Source organism: Hippocampus bargibanti, linkage group LG03 (assembly GCF_051943395.1).
Source record: "Hippocampus bargibanti isolate YZ-2025 linkage group LG03, ASM5194339v1, whole genome shotgun sequence".
Taxonomy (NCBI): Eukaryota; Metazoa; Chordata; class Actinopteri; order Syngnathiformes; family Syngnathidae; genus Hippocampus; species Hippocampus bargibanti.
Window position 1 is genome coordinate 16844775 of NC_142736.1, and position 17367 is coordinate 16862141.

The 17367-nt window shown below is 41.7% G+C and overlaps 1 protein-coding gene across 2 annotated transcripts in view; it reads right to left on the reverse strand.

Moving 5' to 3' along the window:
• Window positions 1-17367, reverse strand: part of tmem39a (transmembrane protein 39A) — a 28735-nt gene that overhangs the window by 8126 nt on the left and 3242 nt on the right. For both annotated transcript variants that reach the window (XM_088992277.1, XM_088992276.1), the window contains exons 2-4: window positions 12539-12730; window positions 7922-8144; window positions 6777-6860 (exon numbers count right to left, since the gene is read on the reverse strand). In XM_088992277.1, coding sequence (XP_088848403.1) covers window positions 6777-6860; window positions 7922-8144; window positions 12539-12651 — 420 coding nt within the window. In that variant the 5' untranslated portion in view covers window positions 12652-12730. The remainder of the gene's footprint in view (window positions 1-6776; window positions 6861-7921; window positions 8145-12538; window positions 12731-17367) is intronic.

Here is a 17367-nt window from a genome sequence, read left to right on the forward strand (position 1 = left end):
CATTAGAATAAAGTAGTTTTTTGTTCACCATCTATCGTACTTGCTGATATTTTTATCAAGTGAACTCCAGACAATAACCGAACCAGGAAAGACAAACAAGAAGTTTTAACCGAACATTAATTGGTGCCGAAAAACCCATGCCAGTCTACCAGCCTGGACTTCTGAGTAGTGCCACCAGCCTGCGTCTTTCAACGGGAGACGGGTACTTCCCGGTGGTCTGCTCGTTAAGGGATTTCATCGGGCGAGAGTGGAAGAAAGTCGTTCCTTCACTGGACCTGCCTCTTGACTGTCGCAGTGAGAGCGGAGAACCCCCTCTTCGCTATAGCTTCTTGTGACTTTTTTTTCACGAGAGGAACGGAAAAGAATCACTTCTTTTTCTTGTGGCGGCAAGACTCATCGTTCTGGCTGGAGGACTACACGGCAGTATTCAAAAGTTCACTAAGTAAGTAGACTTCTCCTGGCCAGAGACGGTCTTTTCCACTTGACTCACGTACGAACCGGTGTGAAGCGATTTTCGTTAGGCAAGGTGGCCAAATGAGAATATGTATGCCGGCGGAGGAGTGCATATTAATGTGCACGAGACATCCACACGCCGAATTGTGATTCGGAAGTTTTCCAGCGAAAGAATATTGTTCACGAGGTGGTGATGGCTGGGATTCAGTTTGTGTGGTGGACCGCTTTTATTCTGAAAAGCGGAAGTATTTTAGGGCAGCTGCTATAGTACGGAGTCGAGAGGAAAGAAATAAGATCAAAAATACATTCTTAACTTGGTTTGTCTATGCTAGCATAGTGGCACAGAGAAAGTTCTTTGTCTCGGAGAGAAAAAAGGGTGGGGGCGAAGTCATTTGAGCCGTTGGTGTGTGTGCGTGTGTGCGTAAGAGCATTCCTTGTGTGTGTGCGTGAACGCGCATCCTGGCTGAGGATTGGCGCGAATCACGCCCTTTGTTCTTGGGTTTGAATCAACATCGCGAGGTGTGCTTCCTTTCTGGTGATAGTTAAAGAAGGAATTTGTTGTTGCAATCGTGAAAATGGGTGCTATTTTTTCTAAAAAGACCCCAATTCATAGGGACGTAGAGTTTATGTCCAAAAAGTTCCCAGGTAGCGAACTTTATTGCAAGAAGTGGATGGACTGTAGTACGTTCTCTGGTGCGTTGCAACTACAACCTTTGAGGGAAATCATGTTTCGATTGAAACTTCAGGAAGCATCCGCGATGAAAAAATCTCTTGGAAAGATACATGCCGAGATAATTGCCTGCGAAGCTTGGATTGCGCAAGCAAAAATCAGAGAGAGGGAAATGGAAGCCAAACGGATGAAAAAAGAGGAGAAAGCGATAGTTGCAATGTCTTCCAAAGTGAGCTCTGACGATGAGACTGTGGCTTCGTCGGTTGCACGTCCCAATGAAAAGTTGGTGGAAAATGGAAAGCAGCCATTGTTTCAATCCCCAGAGCTCCCCCACGGGAGGCGAGGGGGAGAGGCGGGGGGCTGCCCCGGGCAGGCGCCACAACCCCCCTCCTACCACTCCTTCTCTTCCCCCTCCTCCTTCTAGCCCTCCTCCGCAGGGCTGAAGAAAGGGGAGGACGCCATTTGTTCAACCCCTGTGGGGCGGGTGGGCTCCCCCCCTGGGTGGGCCCCCCCCCCCGGTGATGACTCCAAATGTCTGTTGGGCAGACCAGCAGAATGGAGCGCTTATGACCCCTACTGGAGGAATACGAGGATTACAACCTGATATGGCAAATCAGATTGCTGCTGATTGTGTCTCTTCGCATACAAGGAGCAAAGCAAATTGTTCTGGACAATTGTATCCGTTTGAAGAGTTGAATGGAATTAAAATGAATAATGGAAGCGACTGTGACGCTTTGCCACTTATTCAGGTAGCAAATCCTAATTCTTCAAGCATACATGATCAAACTATCTTGGTTTATCGGCCATGGGGCGACAGTGATGTCGCAGAGGCGTGTAAAGGACTAGGTGATGTTGTTGAAAATGCAGAAAGTTGGACTGAGAATTTTGAGGAATTATGTGCTTCTTATCAGTTGAATGGACAAGAAACACTTAAGGTTCTCAGGAGATGCTTGGGACACCATTGGAATCGGGTGAAAGGTGACTTTACTGGGAAAACATCGATGGGAACGAACATGACGTACGAGGAAGTGACAACCCAACGGAGATTGATTTGTGAAAACATCCGAACATTATGGAAAAAAACACCAAACTTTGGCTTGATTCAGAATTGTAGACAGTTACGTGGGGAAGATATTAACATTTTTCGGGGACGCTTGGAAAATGTTTTTCGAAACCACTGCTGTATTCCTGAATCTGCTGATGAGAATTCCATATATGTCAACCAATTCAAGCAAACATTTTTGCAGAATTTGACGCCGGAAATTGGAGATTTCATTCGCAAACATTATGTCCAACACCGGACTGGAAGGTTGGTTGATCTCATGGAGTGGGCAATACACGCCCAAGAAGTGGTGAGAAAAAAGTGGGGAAATGGTGCAGATTCGCCGATGGAACATGTGATGGCATCTACCATGGGTAACATAATGGAGAACGTGTTATACCAGGATCGGATGAAGAGACGGATGCTGCACAATGATCGATGCTACAGTTGTGGCAGTGTAGGGCATATTGCTCGCCACTGCAAAAAGAAACCTATACCGAAAAGGAAACATGGGAAATCTTACAGACCTCCACCATATAATACGCGATATGGTGAAGGACAGAAAACAAAACATTCAGATTGACGTGAGGAACCCCATTTCAACACTGATGACAACAATCACAACAGTGAGAAATGGGAATCAATAAAACCAGTTGAAATCTTGGATTTGACTAATGTGTTTGCCTTGACCTTACCGGAAAACGAAAAACCATGGAGGCAACAGGCAAACCATGGCCTGAATGTCTGTTTTTGGTTAAATTATATATGAGAATAACACCCACTAATAATGGCTTAACGCCTTTTGAGATCTTGCATGGCAGACCTTTCATCCTCCCATTATGGGAAGGTGTGCCCTGGCAAGAAAATGAATCAGATCCAGGCGCTTTGTTGGCAAAATGGTTGTGTGAAATGTTTACAACAAAAGAGGTTCAGTCAGCCTGTGTACTGCCGCAGTCTGCCCTGTTGTCTCCACAGGAGCAGAAGCTGCTTCGGCCCGGAGACCACGTGCTGATCAAAGCAATTAAAAGGAAGTCCTGGTCGGCGCCAAAGTGGGAGGGGCCATTCACCGTGCTGATAACAACGCCAACTGCCATCAAGATCGCCGAGAGGTCCACCTGGGTGCATCAAAGCCACTGCAAAATCGTTCACCAACCAGATCCGGAGCAGGTGGAAGAGAGACGGAGCCAAACCACTCAATAGCCATGGGTTTGGTCCACATCATCTTGCTGTATGAATTAGTGGAGGCAATCCAGATGACGCACGTAAAGCCTCCCATTCCATCAGCCTGCCAAACTCCACCATTGCAACCAACGATGGCAGAAAAGTGCCCTAGCATGGCACATCCTGTAGCCTGCTTGCCACTACAAGATGCAGGAATCATCTCATTTCCTCTTAACATCCTCATGAACGAAGCACGACAAACTGGAAGTGATTACCCTCATGGTTCTTGGTACGCTCGTATCAAGTCAGGGAAGACTTGGACCACTGGTTGGGACTCCGTTGTGGTCCATTCTGAGCCCAAAACAAAATGGGTTCAAAATAGCTGTGCCCAAGAAGCAAAACGAATTGTCAGAAAGATAACTCGAGGGAACTGGTTAGGAACTGGAACTGGCACAATGACAGATATCCAACTCGTTATCGTAACCCACAAGGTTGCAGGATGCATGGACTTGAGACTCTGTCCTGATTTTCGTGAACATCACACTGGTTTTCCCGTAACTATATGCATGATGTCATCTTTGACAACACCAGTCATGACATCGCCGTTCAAAAATAAACCGCACATCAGACCGACAGCCTGGATGGAAACACCTGACAAAAAAGCCCAAAATTCAGGTGTCATGGACGCATTATATCAACCATTTGCAGGAGAAAAACATGACTGGAATCCGTTGTTATCAAACACGTGGTATCGTTATGCTACAGTAATTGCTAAACAAAATAGGAAAAGTAATTGCTTTGTTTGTTCTTTTATGCCACATTCTGTAACGCAACAAAGAGTGCATTCAAAGGTATTTGGAGATAAAATGGCTCGAGCTGCGTATATGTTAATATCTTCGCATAAACCTGATCAACATTTTCCAGTTCTTCGCAATGCTTCGAGAGGAGAGATTGTTCCAAGTTTGGATACCATTTTGGAAACTGAAAATCAGGTTATGACCGAGAGCGGATTGCGATTACCAGTATGCGTTGCAATGTACGGTACAGGTCAAAATCTAGGTTTTATAGATGAGAATAGATGTTTATACGTGCTACCGTTAAACACCAATGTCACCATTTTACCTGTATCTTCACATCTTTGGTGGTTATGTGGTTGGAAAGTATATTCTTTTATTCCTCCGAAAGCCTACGGTATGTGCGCACCTGTTACTGTAACTGACAATACTTTCATCGTTACCAGTCGTCCAGCACACCATCATGTGAAAAGAAGAGTGTCGTTTAAGCCCCATGATTCGATCTGGGGAACTGATGTTCCAGAACAATTCAAACACCATAGCACGGGAAGTAAGGTAATGTTAGCTCTTTTTCTACAAATTGGAGTAGCTAAAAACATGCTACGAATTGAAACAATTGACTACAGGTTTCAAGTGTTTGTAAACGCCAGTTTGGAAGTAGATGAAATGCAAAACACTGAAATTGCAGCAATTAGACAAATGGTGCTGCAAAATAGTATGGTTTTGGACCTTTTGACAGCCCCACAAGGGGGCGTCTGTGCTATGGTGGGTGATACTTGTTGTACGTACATACCCGAAGAAGCGAATTCCATAAACATGACTGATGCTCTGTCTGTTGTCAGGGATCTCAGAGATGCCATGGCCAAAGATCACCGGCCTGATCAACCGTGGATCTTTGACGGGCTCTTTGGAGGCTCTTGGTATAAGACTTTGCTCAGAATGTTTATCCCATTCGCAATTGTGATTGTACTTATTTTCTTAGTCATTGGTTGTATTATTCCATGCTTAAGAACAATGCTAATGAATATGATAACTAATTCTCAGGTGAATTACGCAAAGGTTTTGTATCAACAAATGCGTGAAGGGGACCCAGTGTTGTAGCTAGGGATAGTACACCATGGCCAGAGAGTGGTTGCTCCAAAGAACAAAAGCAAAAAAAAGGAAACGGAGAGCCGAGAAGGAGTTTTCCTCATTAAAAACCCTCAAAAATGGAGAGGTTATATATCACAGCAGCAAAATTGTGATAGAGGTTTTTCGCCTTCTCCATGGTAAGTTAAATAATATTAGACATTGGATAGATGAGATTAGAATGGTTCCCTGTGCAATTAGTATGACGTGCATGCATGAAAACTTTTGGAAATGTATGAACTGATGTTTAAATGTACAACAGGAGGGAATGATAGAGTGTTTATGCACATTAGTAAACATATTACGTTATTTCATGTTTAGATTAAGTAAACATATGTTTTTTCATGTTTAGCTTAGTATATATTATGAATTGTGCACGTTTAATTTCAGTCTAATTTAGTTAAATAAAACTATCAGTCTTATTAGTTCAATAGTCGTTGGGAAAAAAGCAACAGCTCTAACTTCAATCTGAGACCCGCCCAACGCTGAGTTGTTTGTAACCGATTGGACGGGAAAGGTCGACTTGTCCGCAACTGATTGGACAACAGATCGCCACTGTGTATGTTTAAAAACTTGTCAGAGCGGGAGCTCGGTCTCTTTTTGTCTCTTTTGCTCTTTGTTCTCTTTTTGCTCGTGTGCTCATGTCTTCGTCCCACCGAGACGAGAAGTGCCTTTTCTGTCTCATTAGAATAAAGTAGTTTTTTGTTCACCATCTATCGTACTTGCTGATATTTTTATCAAGTGAACTCCAGACAATACCCGAACCAGGAAAGACAAACAAGAAGTTTTAACCGAACATTAATGATTTGTGCTCACATTTTAACTTGCCTTTTGTGCATGGACTATGTTTTTAAAAATCTGGGTGTCCAAACAAAAAGCACTCAATAAAACGAACATTGAATTAAAGTATGAAATAACCCAAAATCGTGATCTGATGATGTCGGCGTGAAGTTGATTTGGCAAAGGAGTACAAGTTTCGTACTTCTACGAACTATCTACATATGTCAAATACTGTTTAACAATGTATATTTAGGTAAAACTGCAGTTGCTTTACCTAAATATACATGTTACAGCTATAGGTGTTGTTCATGACATTGAGGTTACACTTAAGAAATCGTTGACGGATAAAGTGCATTAAAATCCTTTTGAAGCTGTGGATCTCTGTCCATGAAAAGATCAATGCACTCACTGGTCAAAGCGAGTTAAACGCCCTATAAAAGGAAACAGAACAAAAAACAACCTCAAAACCGTGAAGATTAAATTGTGTAAAAGTGAAAAAAGTAGCAAGAGTAGACCAGTTTAATTATTTACATTCTATTATACGCTCCATTGTTTTTCTCTTGTGCTTTTTGTGTTTTTTGAGACAGTGGGGTGCTCACTGCCTTTCCATTCATTTCAATGTGTGGAGTCAATTCGAGATACAAGCAATTTAGATTTCGAAAACGACAAGGGAACAAATTACACGTGTTCGTCAAGGTAAAAGTGCAATTGAAGTTTGTTCGCTGGGGAGGGAAAAAAGTGAATTCACCTCTGAAACAATTGTCCAAACAAGTCTCCTGGCCAGCATGACTGTGATAAAGATAGCCAGGTGGTAATCCATTAAATGGAAGCTCTGCAGATTAACAACAAACAGAAAAAGAGACAATAAGCGATTTCCTCGCACAATGTCACAAAGAAAACAGGCAAACACAGAATTGATCACAGACAGCAAATTGGATTTCCGGTGATGTTCTGGTTTAACCAGAATTGTTTTACTGATGATTTTCTTCAAACAACGACTAAACTCAGTCTGCTGCATTTATTACAAAAGAGGGCATACTGAATTGTTTTTTTAACTTCTAGTGTGTCATGCAGAGTGACTCTTTTGTCAGAAATATGAAATGGAACTGTCCTTTTATAAACAGATCTTAAAATACTATCATTGGTTTAAAAGAAATTCAGGGGTTAAATATACTGTCGGTATCAAGTTTCTTAGTATGGAGAGATGTGGGTGATCAAAACTGAACTAATATTTTATCGATCATGGAAAGTTAGCTAGAAAATGCCAAAACAAAAAGGAATCAACTCATTCACTGCCATTCACGAATTTATTCGGGAATTGAAAATATGACTTCCAGCGCCATTCCCGAATTTGTTCGGGTTTTGTTTTTTTATGCTTGGTGCCAATAAAGCGCTGCCCATGGCCTTTGGCAATGTCCTTTCTTTTACACAAGGAGAGAGCATTTCCTTTTTTTCCCATGTTTGCACTTTATTCCAGCTTCAGCTGTTGTTAAAGCGTTATGTTAACCAATATGTATGGCTTGCATTGTATTTTCGACAGTCACCCTCATTTTAAGCTCATATCACTCCAGACCAATATAATTTAGGAATTAACTCTTTTTTATGATGAAAGAAGAGAGTCTAAGGTTCTGACGCTGTATTGAATGTTTATCGAGTCCTAAAACTCAATATTCTGTGGATCCTGGAATTCAAGTGGTAATGCGAAAAACCCTGACAGTGGAGTGGACACATTCTTGCACATCGTCTGGCAGTGAATGACTTAACTACAAAAAAAAAAAAACATAAACCAATAATGGCTGACATTGCATTGATATCATGTTTGGTTTTTACTTCTGATGTATCGCTCTTATGCATGGTACTTCAAATGTGTCTGTGGGGTGTGTTCTCTCTTACGAGTGAGGTAGAAGTGGGTGGCTGGCTGTATGGGTACCACCAAACTGTCCTGTAGATGTTGACATACTGGACAAACAAGGCCACCAGGAGATAGAGAAAAAGCAAGAACTCAAACAGCAGGCTGCTGTCCAACGGCAGAAGAGGAATTTTTGAGTGGCGGACCGGCTCTGGCGTTACGACGGCTGAGAGAGGTGGTGCAGACAGTCCCAAGGAGCTACTGTTCCTAAAACACGCGCAGGCACACACACCAGATAAAAGGGCAGAAATAACATTAATACATCTGTCTTTTTTTTACACATACACACACACACACACACACACACACACACACACACACACACACACACACACACACACACACACACACACACACACACACACACACACACACACTATAAAAATGAAAATCCACGATGAAAGGCAAGACAGACAGCAAGGATAATAAAATACAGTGGGACCTAGGTTTACAAACACCTTGCCTTACGAACTTTTCGGTTAAATTCATGAAAATTAAACCTTGGCATACGCACTACTTTTCGGGATACACATGGAGCGCCGCCCCACCACGGCTGGCGGAGTAATTTTCTGCGGAAGAACACCAAACCACACGACCGAACAGTGGCCTACCTTTCCACACCCCCTTTCTCCGAGTAAACACGTCGTTCGTCTTCAAGGATTTATCACGGATACTTTTGCTGTTATGGGACCAAAAAAGACCTCACCACAGGCTCGTGTTCAGCCGAAGAAGACACAAAACAAAATTATAGTCGAGGAGAAGGAGATCATTGAGAAACACGAACGAGGTGTGCGTTTGTCTGACTTACCGGCCCAGTGCTAAGTCCACCATTGCTATCATCCTTCGGAACAAAGAAGCTATTAAAGGTGCGTGTATTGCTAAAGGTGTTTCCGTGTTGTCAAAGCAACGGCCTCGTGTAATAGAAAAGGTTGAAAAACTTCTGTTAATTTAGATTAACGAAAAGCAGCTCGCCAGCAACAGCGTGAATAAAGCAATTATATCCGGGAAAGCACAGCAAATTCACTCTGATATCGTCATGCGGCAACCTGGAAGTTCGCCGTTTATTGATGATTTTAAAGCTTGCAACGGATGGAGGAGATGGCGGCAGCATCAAGTGAGAGCATCAAGACAATGTTGGCTAAGTGGAATGATGTGCAAGCTTTCATTGAACAGTTCCATTTAGAAAAGACTCTGGCTATGAGAATCATCAACATGTTGAGAATGTGGTGCCTCAGTTTTGTAAGACCTTACAAGTCAGAAAGCAACAGGTGTCAATTAAGAGGTTTTCAGTCATCAACATAATGAGATAATGCGGTGCCTCAGTTTCGTAAGACCTTACAAGTCAGAAAGCAACAGGTGTCAATTCAGAGGTTTTTAGTCAGCAAAAATGATAGAGTCTCAGAAGAAGCAAAGAAGAGAAGCCACACCAGAGGTTGAGTTCATCCGTGCTGTATGTCATGCATATTAGCATATTTGACAATAAAGCTGACTTTGACTTTGAGTTAACAACAGTCCATAGAGTAACTCCCTCCCTCCCTTGCTCGAGAATCAAAACAATGGCTTCAGATTCGGAGAATATGCTTTCTTGTTACTCATCCAGTTATGAATATGATTCAAATAGTTCTGAAGAGGAAAGGCATACATGTTTGCAATCGATTAAATAATTTATTCCGTGTCATTTTGAGGGGGGAAATGCGGGACCGAATGTGTGTCATCTGGGGGGGAAATGTAGCACCGAAAAGAGGCAGAGGAGGGTGACAAAGCTCCGTGGAAAGCTCCGTGGAAACGGGCTGATTAATTCCTTGCAATTTTTGTCAGTGAATATCAAATAGATGCTCGGTGCCACACACAAGGATTCACCATCGCGTTATTGATGTGTTTTCCTTCTAATTTTGCCATCAACACGGATTAACACGAAGTTTTCAGACCAAACAAAGTATTCCAAAATGCATTGAGGTGATGCAAGGTATGTCCTTTCTCGCTGAGGGGCGTTCCTTCAGTGAAGTAGGGTGAGGACTCGTCACCAACTCAAAAACAAGACAGACATATTCAGTGCGAGTCTTAAAACGTAAAATATAGCTATATGCGGTGGAAACTTTTTAAAATATGCTCAGTAGTCATTTGAAGCCATTTTACAAATTTTGGACAAAACTTGTCCGGAGACGTCGGTTGTCCTTTAAAGGACAACCGACGTCACTTTTTTGTTTTTTAACTGACATCAGAAAAACGTTTTATAGCATCTAAAATACCCAAAACACGCAGTATGATATTTTTATTCGATTGCAAAACACCAATAAAAATGACTTAAAGTGTCCAAAATCTGCAAACAAATTGAGCTGCGAATTGGGCATTTTAAGAAAGTCCCGCCCCCAGTTTGTGACGTCACACCAATACATCTTGCAGGAGAATATTTTGAGGCAACATTGAGGGGAAATGTCTCACCGAAAAAGAGGCACAAAATGGACCTCCTGTGGCCACCTCCGTTTCCACAGGCTGATAAATTCCTTATACGGAGCTTGGACGCCCTCTTCTGGCGGCTTTTGGGTGCAGCACGAGGTCCCCAGACCAAACAAGTACAGCAAAATACATTGACGTGATGGAAGGACTGCTACAATGCGTCATTTTTTCAGTCAGGGGCGTTCCTTTGGTCATGTCACATACAGACTCATCACCAACTCAAAAACAAGACTTCCTGAATATTCAGCGCGAGTCTTTAAACATAAAATATAGCTACAGTAAAGTCTCGTTATATCGATATCGGTTATATCGATGGTACCGCTTATTACGATACTATTTTCATTTCCCTTGCACATTTCTAGTCTTTCTATGTATAATTAGCACCGTTTTGTACGATACCCGGTTATTACGATAATCCGGTTATTACGGTGCTCCTTTTCATCCCCCGCCGGCCATTTTTGTTTTTTATATCGATATATCCGTCGCGCCATTGGTCAACTTGGTCACGTGTCTTGTTACGTGAGCCGCCATCGGTCGCGCCATTGGTCGACTTGGTCACATGAGCCGCCATCGGTCGCGCTATTGGTCGACTTGGCCGTGTGACTTTGTCACGTGACACGCCATCGGTCGCGCCATTGGTCAACTTGGTCACGTGTCTTGGTTACGTGTCACGCCATCAGTCGCGCCATTGGTCGACTTGGTCAGGTGACTTGGTTACGCACAGCAACATTCAAATAAAGTATGGTATATGTCGGGAAAGAGATGCCCATTTCACGGTAAGACATTCCACTATCTCCAGTGCTGGCGACATATTTTCATAACTTTGCTCCTGTGAAATGTAAATTTATCCACTGGGAGATGAATAATGGTACATCCAATCCAATCCATTTTATTATCCTTGCTGTCATCGCCTTTCATTGAGCATCTTCATTTTTATTAAATTCATAGAGTTGCTTATTCTGTAGCCACAAGGGGACACAAGCCAGTGTCTCATTGTGCCTGTCCCAAGCCCGGATAAATACAGAGGATTGTGTCAGGACGGGCATCCGACGTAAAAGCTTGGCCAAAACAAACATGTGAATCAAACCTTTGAAAAATAACATAAGAAAAGCTTTATTCGTCTCATAATGGAGAAATTCCCAACTCACAGCAGCAAAGTTATGAAATTAAGAGGTAGAAGAACAAAATATAGGAGCTTTTGAATGAGTGAATTAATATGCTTTTAAATACAGGTTAAAAACTTTGCTTCCCCCACTGAACCTTTGTATTGGTCTTTTAAACATTTTTTTTCTTATACCATAATTTCCGGACTATAAGCTTCGGTTTATATAGATTTTTCTAATGTCCACCAGAGAGAACTGGAGCATAAATTGAAAAATGTATTATTATTACTAGGAGTGAGACAAATTGATATTTACATGTCTCAAGGGAGACGCTATCATCCGTCACACTGAAAACAACCGGTTATGAGAGGGCTTTACTGCATCCACCATGCAAAAATGAATACATTACCAACCAAACAAACACAAAAATTAAAATAAATAAAACTCATTGTCGTCAAAGTTAACACTAAAGCAGTTATGTTAATTCCTTGTGTGTTCTACATACTTGGAAATAAAGATGATCCTGATTCTGATGTTTGAAATTCAAATGAAGGAATGATTGACCGAGTGTTACAGTGAGGTTTTTTTTTCCAAAGGAAAAAAAAACATCACCCAATGGCGAACAGCAATTATTATTGTTTTTATAAACCAATCCCGTTTGTGCTGTTTTGCTTCAGTGGTCCTGCCGTATTACAGGCACTATTTGAAAATAAAAGTTGAGGTATGTTATTAAAACTTTGAAAACACTTTCTGTCTTGCATCCTTCTTTAACCTGCGGCTAAAATACTGGTAAGGCTTATATGTGTACAAAATGTTCTTTGTTTAAAAGTTTCGTGACCGTGGCTTATAATCAGACGCACTCAATCGTCCGGAAATCAAGGTTGTTATTTCAAAAAGCCAAGAAACTCTTCTTTACTTTTCAATGTTTGTTTACAATGCCGTCAAGTGTAACCTGAGCAAATTTTGGAAGCTACTTTTTTTCTTCTCTGTTTGCTCGTGAATCTTATTCAGTGACCAACGTTGAGATAAAAGGTCACCTACCTGTTTCTGAGCCCTGTACCATTGCCCAGGTTGCCTCCAACAAGAGTTTGAAGGGAGGGCAGGGCAGAGCGACTCAACTGCTGTCTGCTGGGACCCCTGCGACCCCCTGGCATGGTCTCCGGTTACCGGGGCAACCTCGGACGCTGGGATTCCCCCTTGCTCCTTAATGAGCGACCATACACGCTGAGGCCACTGCAATAAACAGAATGTTGTGTTTAGACTGGTGGGGCTACAGAAAACATTTGTGCAAAGAAAAAAATGGACTGACTTCCGCTTTACCTCAAATATTACATCAGCAAAATTGCTGTGAAAGGAGAAAAGAAATGGAAAAGAGTTTGAACTAGCTAGCTAATCTGGTGAGTCGTGATTGTGGTAGTACCTTTGGTGAAGCTAAATGCTATCTTGCTTGGCTGTTCAACAGCTGCAAAAAGTCAAAATACGCACCACTATCCAAACTTTTTGGCTTGTCATTTATCTTGCAGTACCAAAACATAAAACTGGAAATCCCCCCCCCCCCCAATGCTTAGTTTTATTGAATTGTAGTCCTAAATTCTAACACAACGAAATATAGCAATATCACTTAGGAGAATCAGGAAATTATTGGTTGTATCGGCGGCACATGCATTGACTGCGTTGCCCCCCCAAAAATGCATGCTGCAAAACAAAAGAAAAAATGAGCCTGTGCTTTGATCATCCATCCATCCATTTTCTGGACCGCTTATTCCTCAGTAGGGTCGGGGGGGGGATGCTGGAGCCTATCCCAGCCATCTTCAGGCACTAGGCAGGGGACACTCTGAATTGCCAGCCAGCCAATCGCAGGGCAGACAAAGACAAACAACTAGTCACTCTCACACTCACATCTCGGGACAATTTGGAGTGTTCAATCAGTCTGCCATGCATGTTTTTGGAATGTGGGATGAAACCGGAGGACCCGGAGAAAACCCACGCGGGCCCCGGGAGAACATGCAAACTCCACACAGGGAGGCCGGACCGGGTCTTGAACTCACGACCTCGGCACTGTGAAGCCGGCGTGCGAACCGTGCCTGCTTTGAAACAGTCGCAGTCAAAAGTCTCAAACCATTTTTCAAAATAAGGACTCCAATGTTTCCCCCCTTGAGATCCAACATAGGGATACTGATACCGATCGTATGGATTAGCTGCACCAACTCAATGTTGGAGTGGCTCACTAAAAATGGAATCATTGAATACTTTGTTAAAAAAAGAATGAATGCAATAAAAAGCACTCCATTCCATTCCTTAATCATACAAAATCAAGATTTTATTTGAAATATTGAAATGCAGAAAATGCACAGACATATACATGGGATGCAAAAGTAGGCAGTTGGTCACAAAAGTAAGCCAAAATAAACCAGGACAGAACGAGTGCTGGCGGCTGCGTGGACAGGAAAGAAATGTAGATCACGCACACATATTTTTGAAATGTCAAAGGTTGAAAGGTTATTGGGAAGAAGCTTGGAGAGAACTGAAGAAGATAATTGGCTATGAAATACCAAAGACCGACTTGGTGATGTATCTAGATAACATAAATCAAGAAAACGTGCAAACGAGAGATCAGTACTTGATAAAAGTGTTGCTGATAGCCAGCAAGAAAGCCAGAACGAAAAGGTTTTAAACTGACCCACCAACAAAGAACCAATGGCTCGGAATGGTGGAAGAGATATTTGAGTTGCATAGATTGACACACATTATTGGGGGTCCAAGTAGGGAAGTTTAAAACAAGATGGGAAAATGGGATGAATATAAAAACAATCAAACAAATGAATGAACGAACACCACAAATCAGTCAAGATGCCTCACAAATATAAATCCAAAATATGGGTAACTTGTCAGTATTGATCACTATTTTTTTCCTTTATTGTTATTGTTTTGTTTTTGTTCTTGGGTTGTTGTTTTCCTTGTTGAATACGTTTCAGTTACAAAAGGATGTTGCAATACAAATTGGGCACAAGGCATTCTGTATTCAAATGTTCAATTTCAACTGGTCTTATATGTTATAAAAATAATAAAGATGGAAGTTAAAAAAAAAACCTTGCCAAAGTAAACACCTTGATGAGCAAGAGCCATAAAAATTTAGGAAAAAGATATCACTGCCGACCCAAATCGGGGTTTTGACATTAAGACGTGTGATGGGTCGCCTTTTACAGCGTGTTGAGAGCAGAAACAGTAGTACAGACATGTACCATTTTAAACTTCTCCTGGCGCTCTTGATACCCATTCTTTGCCAGTCAATTGCAGGGAAACAAGCTTTGAATGAGAATATAAAAAACGATGTCCCAACAATTACCCAGAACTAAATTCTCCTTTTGGAAAAAGACACCTGCACTGTCACAGTCTTGAGTAGAAAAGGGCGCTTTGGCGGAGTGGAGTCCGGACGATGAGGAAAAATCAGAGGAATGTGAAATAAATGAGTCACAACGTAATGTCTATTAAAATTCGTATTTATACTAATAATAAAAAAATAAAATAATAATAATAATAAGCGCCATCCTCCAGTAAGAGCTGGAAGAAGTGGCTCGGGAGAAGGAAGTCTGGGCTTCCCGCAACCCGACCTCAGATAAGCGGTAGAAGATGGATGGATGGATGATAATAATAATAATAATGATTGTAATTATAATAATAAAAATAATACATTTTATTTTATAGCGCTTTTGATCATGCTCACAGTTTACTAGAGCTTAAAACACGGAATAAAATGTATACTTGAAGACTAAAAATGATCGACATTACAATGTTAATTGTCAATATTGAAGCGGACTACTTTATGGATATCACTGGGTTTCTTTTTGAAATGTAAATGCTGCGATAAACAGGGTTCACTGCAGAAGTACCTGTGGCTAAAGCCCAACCGTGGTGGGGTTCTTACTTGCTGGACCTGGATTTGACAACCCTGGATAACACTCGGTAGCGACTTATAAACTACGTACTTCTTCGACAGGGAGAAATGTAGTCGGTGGCTATTGACAGGAGTTGCGAGACCTGTTGTGGCTCAATATTTCACAGGTGCACCTGTGTATAAGGCGCAGGGTCATCTTTTAAAGAAAATCAAGGCTTTTGGGGGCGCCTTATACACAGGAAAATACGGTAACCTATAAATAAGCAAAAAGACATTTAAAACATATATACTGGGAAAAGCCGAAAGGAAAATAAGAAGAAGATACTGTATGTCTTAATCGAGTCACAATAGTACAAAACAAATGACTACAACTGAGTTGTCCAGCCACACAGCGAGTGCCCAACTCAACTCTCTAAACTGCAGTAGCTCCACTCAACTCCAATCATTTTTTTATTTATACAGCACCTGGACAACAGCTGCAGCTGTGGCAAAGCGCTTTATAGAACAGATGACTAAACATTCTTCGTTTTACGGGGAGGGTATAGAATATACATGTATGCATGTGACTTATACATTGGCCCGTCCTGATCAATATTTCAGGACAATATAGTTTCCCAAAAATGATTACAATAAATGTTTTTAATGCCTGTGGGATATTAGGTCAAAATTTATCAGCGTACATTCTTTTTAAAAGGGGTTGTTTTTTTCGCTTCACAAAACTGGTGACAATGTATAAATGTAGGGAAAAAACAGACTTACACTATGTTAAAAAATGCACAAATATTAAAACAACACATCCAATCACATACTATAGGGTCAAGAGTAAACTTACAAGTCCTTCTTTCCTTCAAAATGCCCCCTTTTACCCGACTGGAACAAGGCTGGAATTATTGAAATCCACATTTATTTACTTATTAGTCTATGTATTATTCTTTTTTGGGGAGGGGGGATTTTTACTGACTATCGATTATTCTGTGATTAGATGAGCCTTTATTCATTTCACAATGGAGAAATTTACAATTGGGTTAAAATTGGGTAAAAAGACAAACAATGAGCACAGGAAGTTTATTCAGAGCATCTGCATTATTTAGTTTTAATCATTTAAAAACCTTTTTTTCCCCCTGCATACGCCGAGGTGGTCTTGTGACATCCAGAAACATCAACAGTTCTTCCATTGAGTGGCAAAAAGGTCTACCAATCCGCCTGCACATCCAAATGTTGCAATTCAGCCCAGATTTGACACAAAGTTCACCCATCCATCCATTTTCCAAACACATTCGATTTTTGACTAAATTGACATTAAGCTTCTAACGTCAGTATTTATACTTTTTGAATTTATATTTGCTTGGTGCAGTTTTAATCATGTAATATGGGCACAATGAATTGGGGTCCAAGATGGCGCCCGAGTAGGCAGCCGTCAGCAAGTGCTCTGATGAGCCTTGCTTTTTTTGTTGTTTTTGTTTTTCTTTTGTCACTTTGTGTTGTTGTGCGTCGTGTGGAACGGATACGGATTGTTTTTCAGCATTTTTGACCACGACATTCATCAAGCAGGAGACTGTGCTGAGCGCTTGCGCCTTTTCGGCAGCATGAATATGCCAGTACTGTTTTTGAAAGGGAGGAATGTCGGTGCCATTCGACTGTCATCGCTGGTCAGCTCTGGGGCCATTGTGTTTTTTTGCGCCTGTAATGGACAGCATCTTCACAGCGCCGCTTTGTTCAGTGGAAGGTCGGTGCTGTTGGACAGTCTGCGGCTGGATGGATACATGGCTTGAGGAGCCCGCGATAAGAAGGAAGGAGCGTCAGCGCAGAGCGCCGATGCGTATATGGAACTGTCGCGGGATGGAATTGAAGCTGATTTATGGGGGACAGGAGATGTGAGGCAATCTCTTTTCGTCAATGGATGCTACAGCTGCGTGTTTGCTTTGAACATTTAGCTTGTAGTCGATGTGCACATTCCACCATGATGTCCCTGATC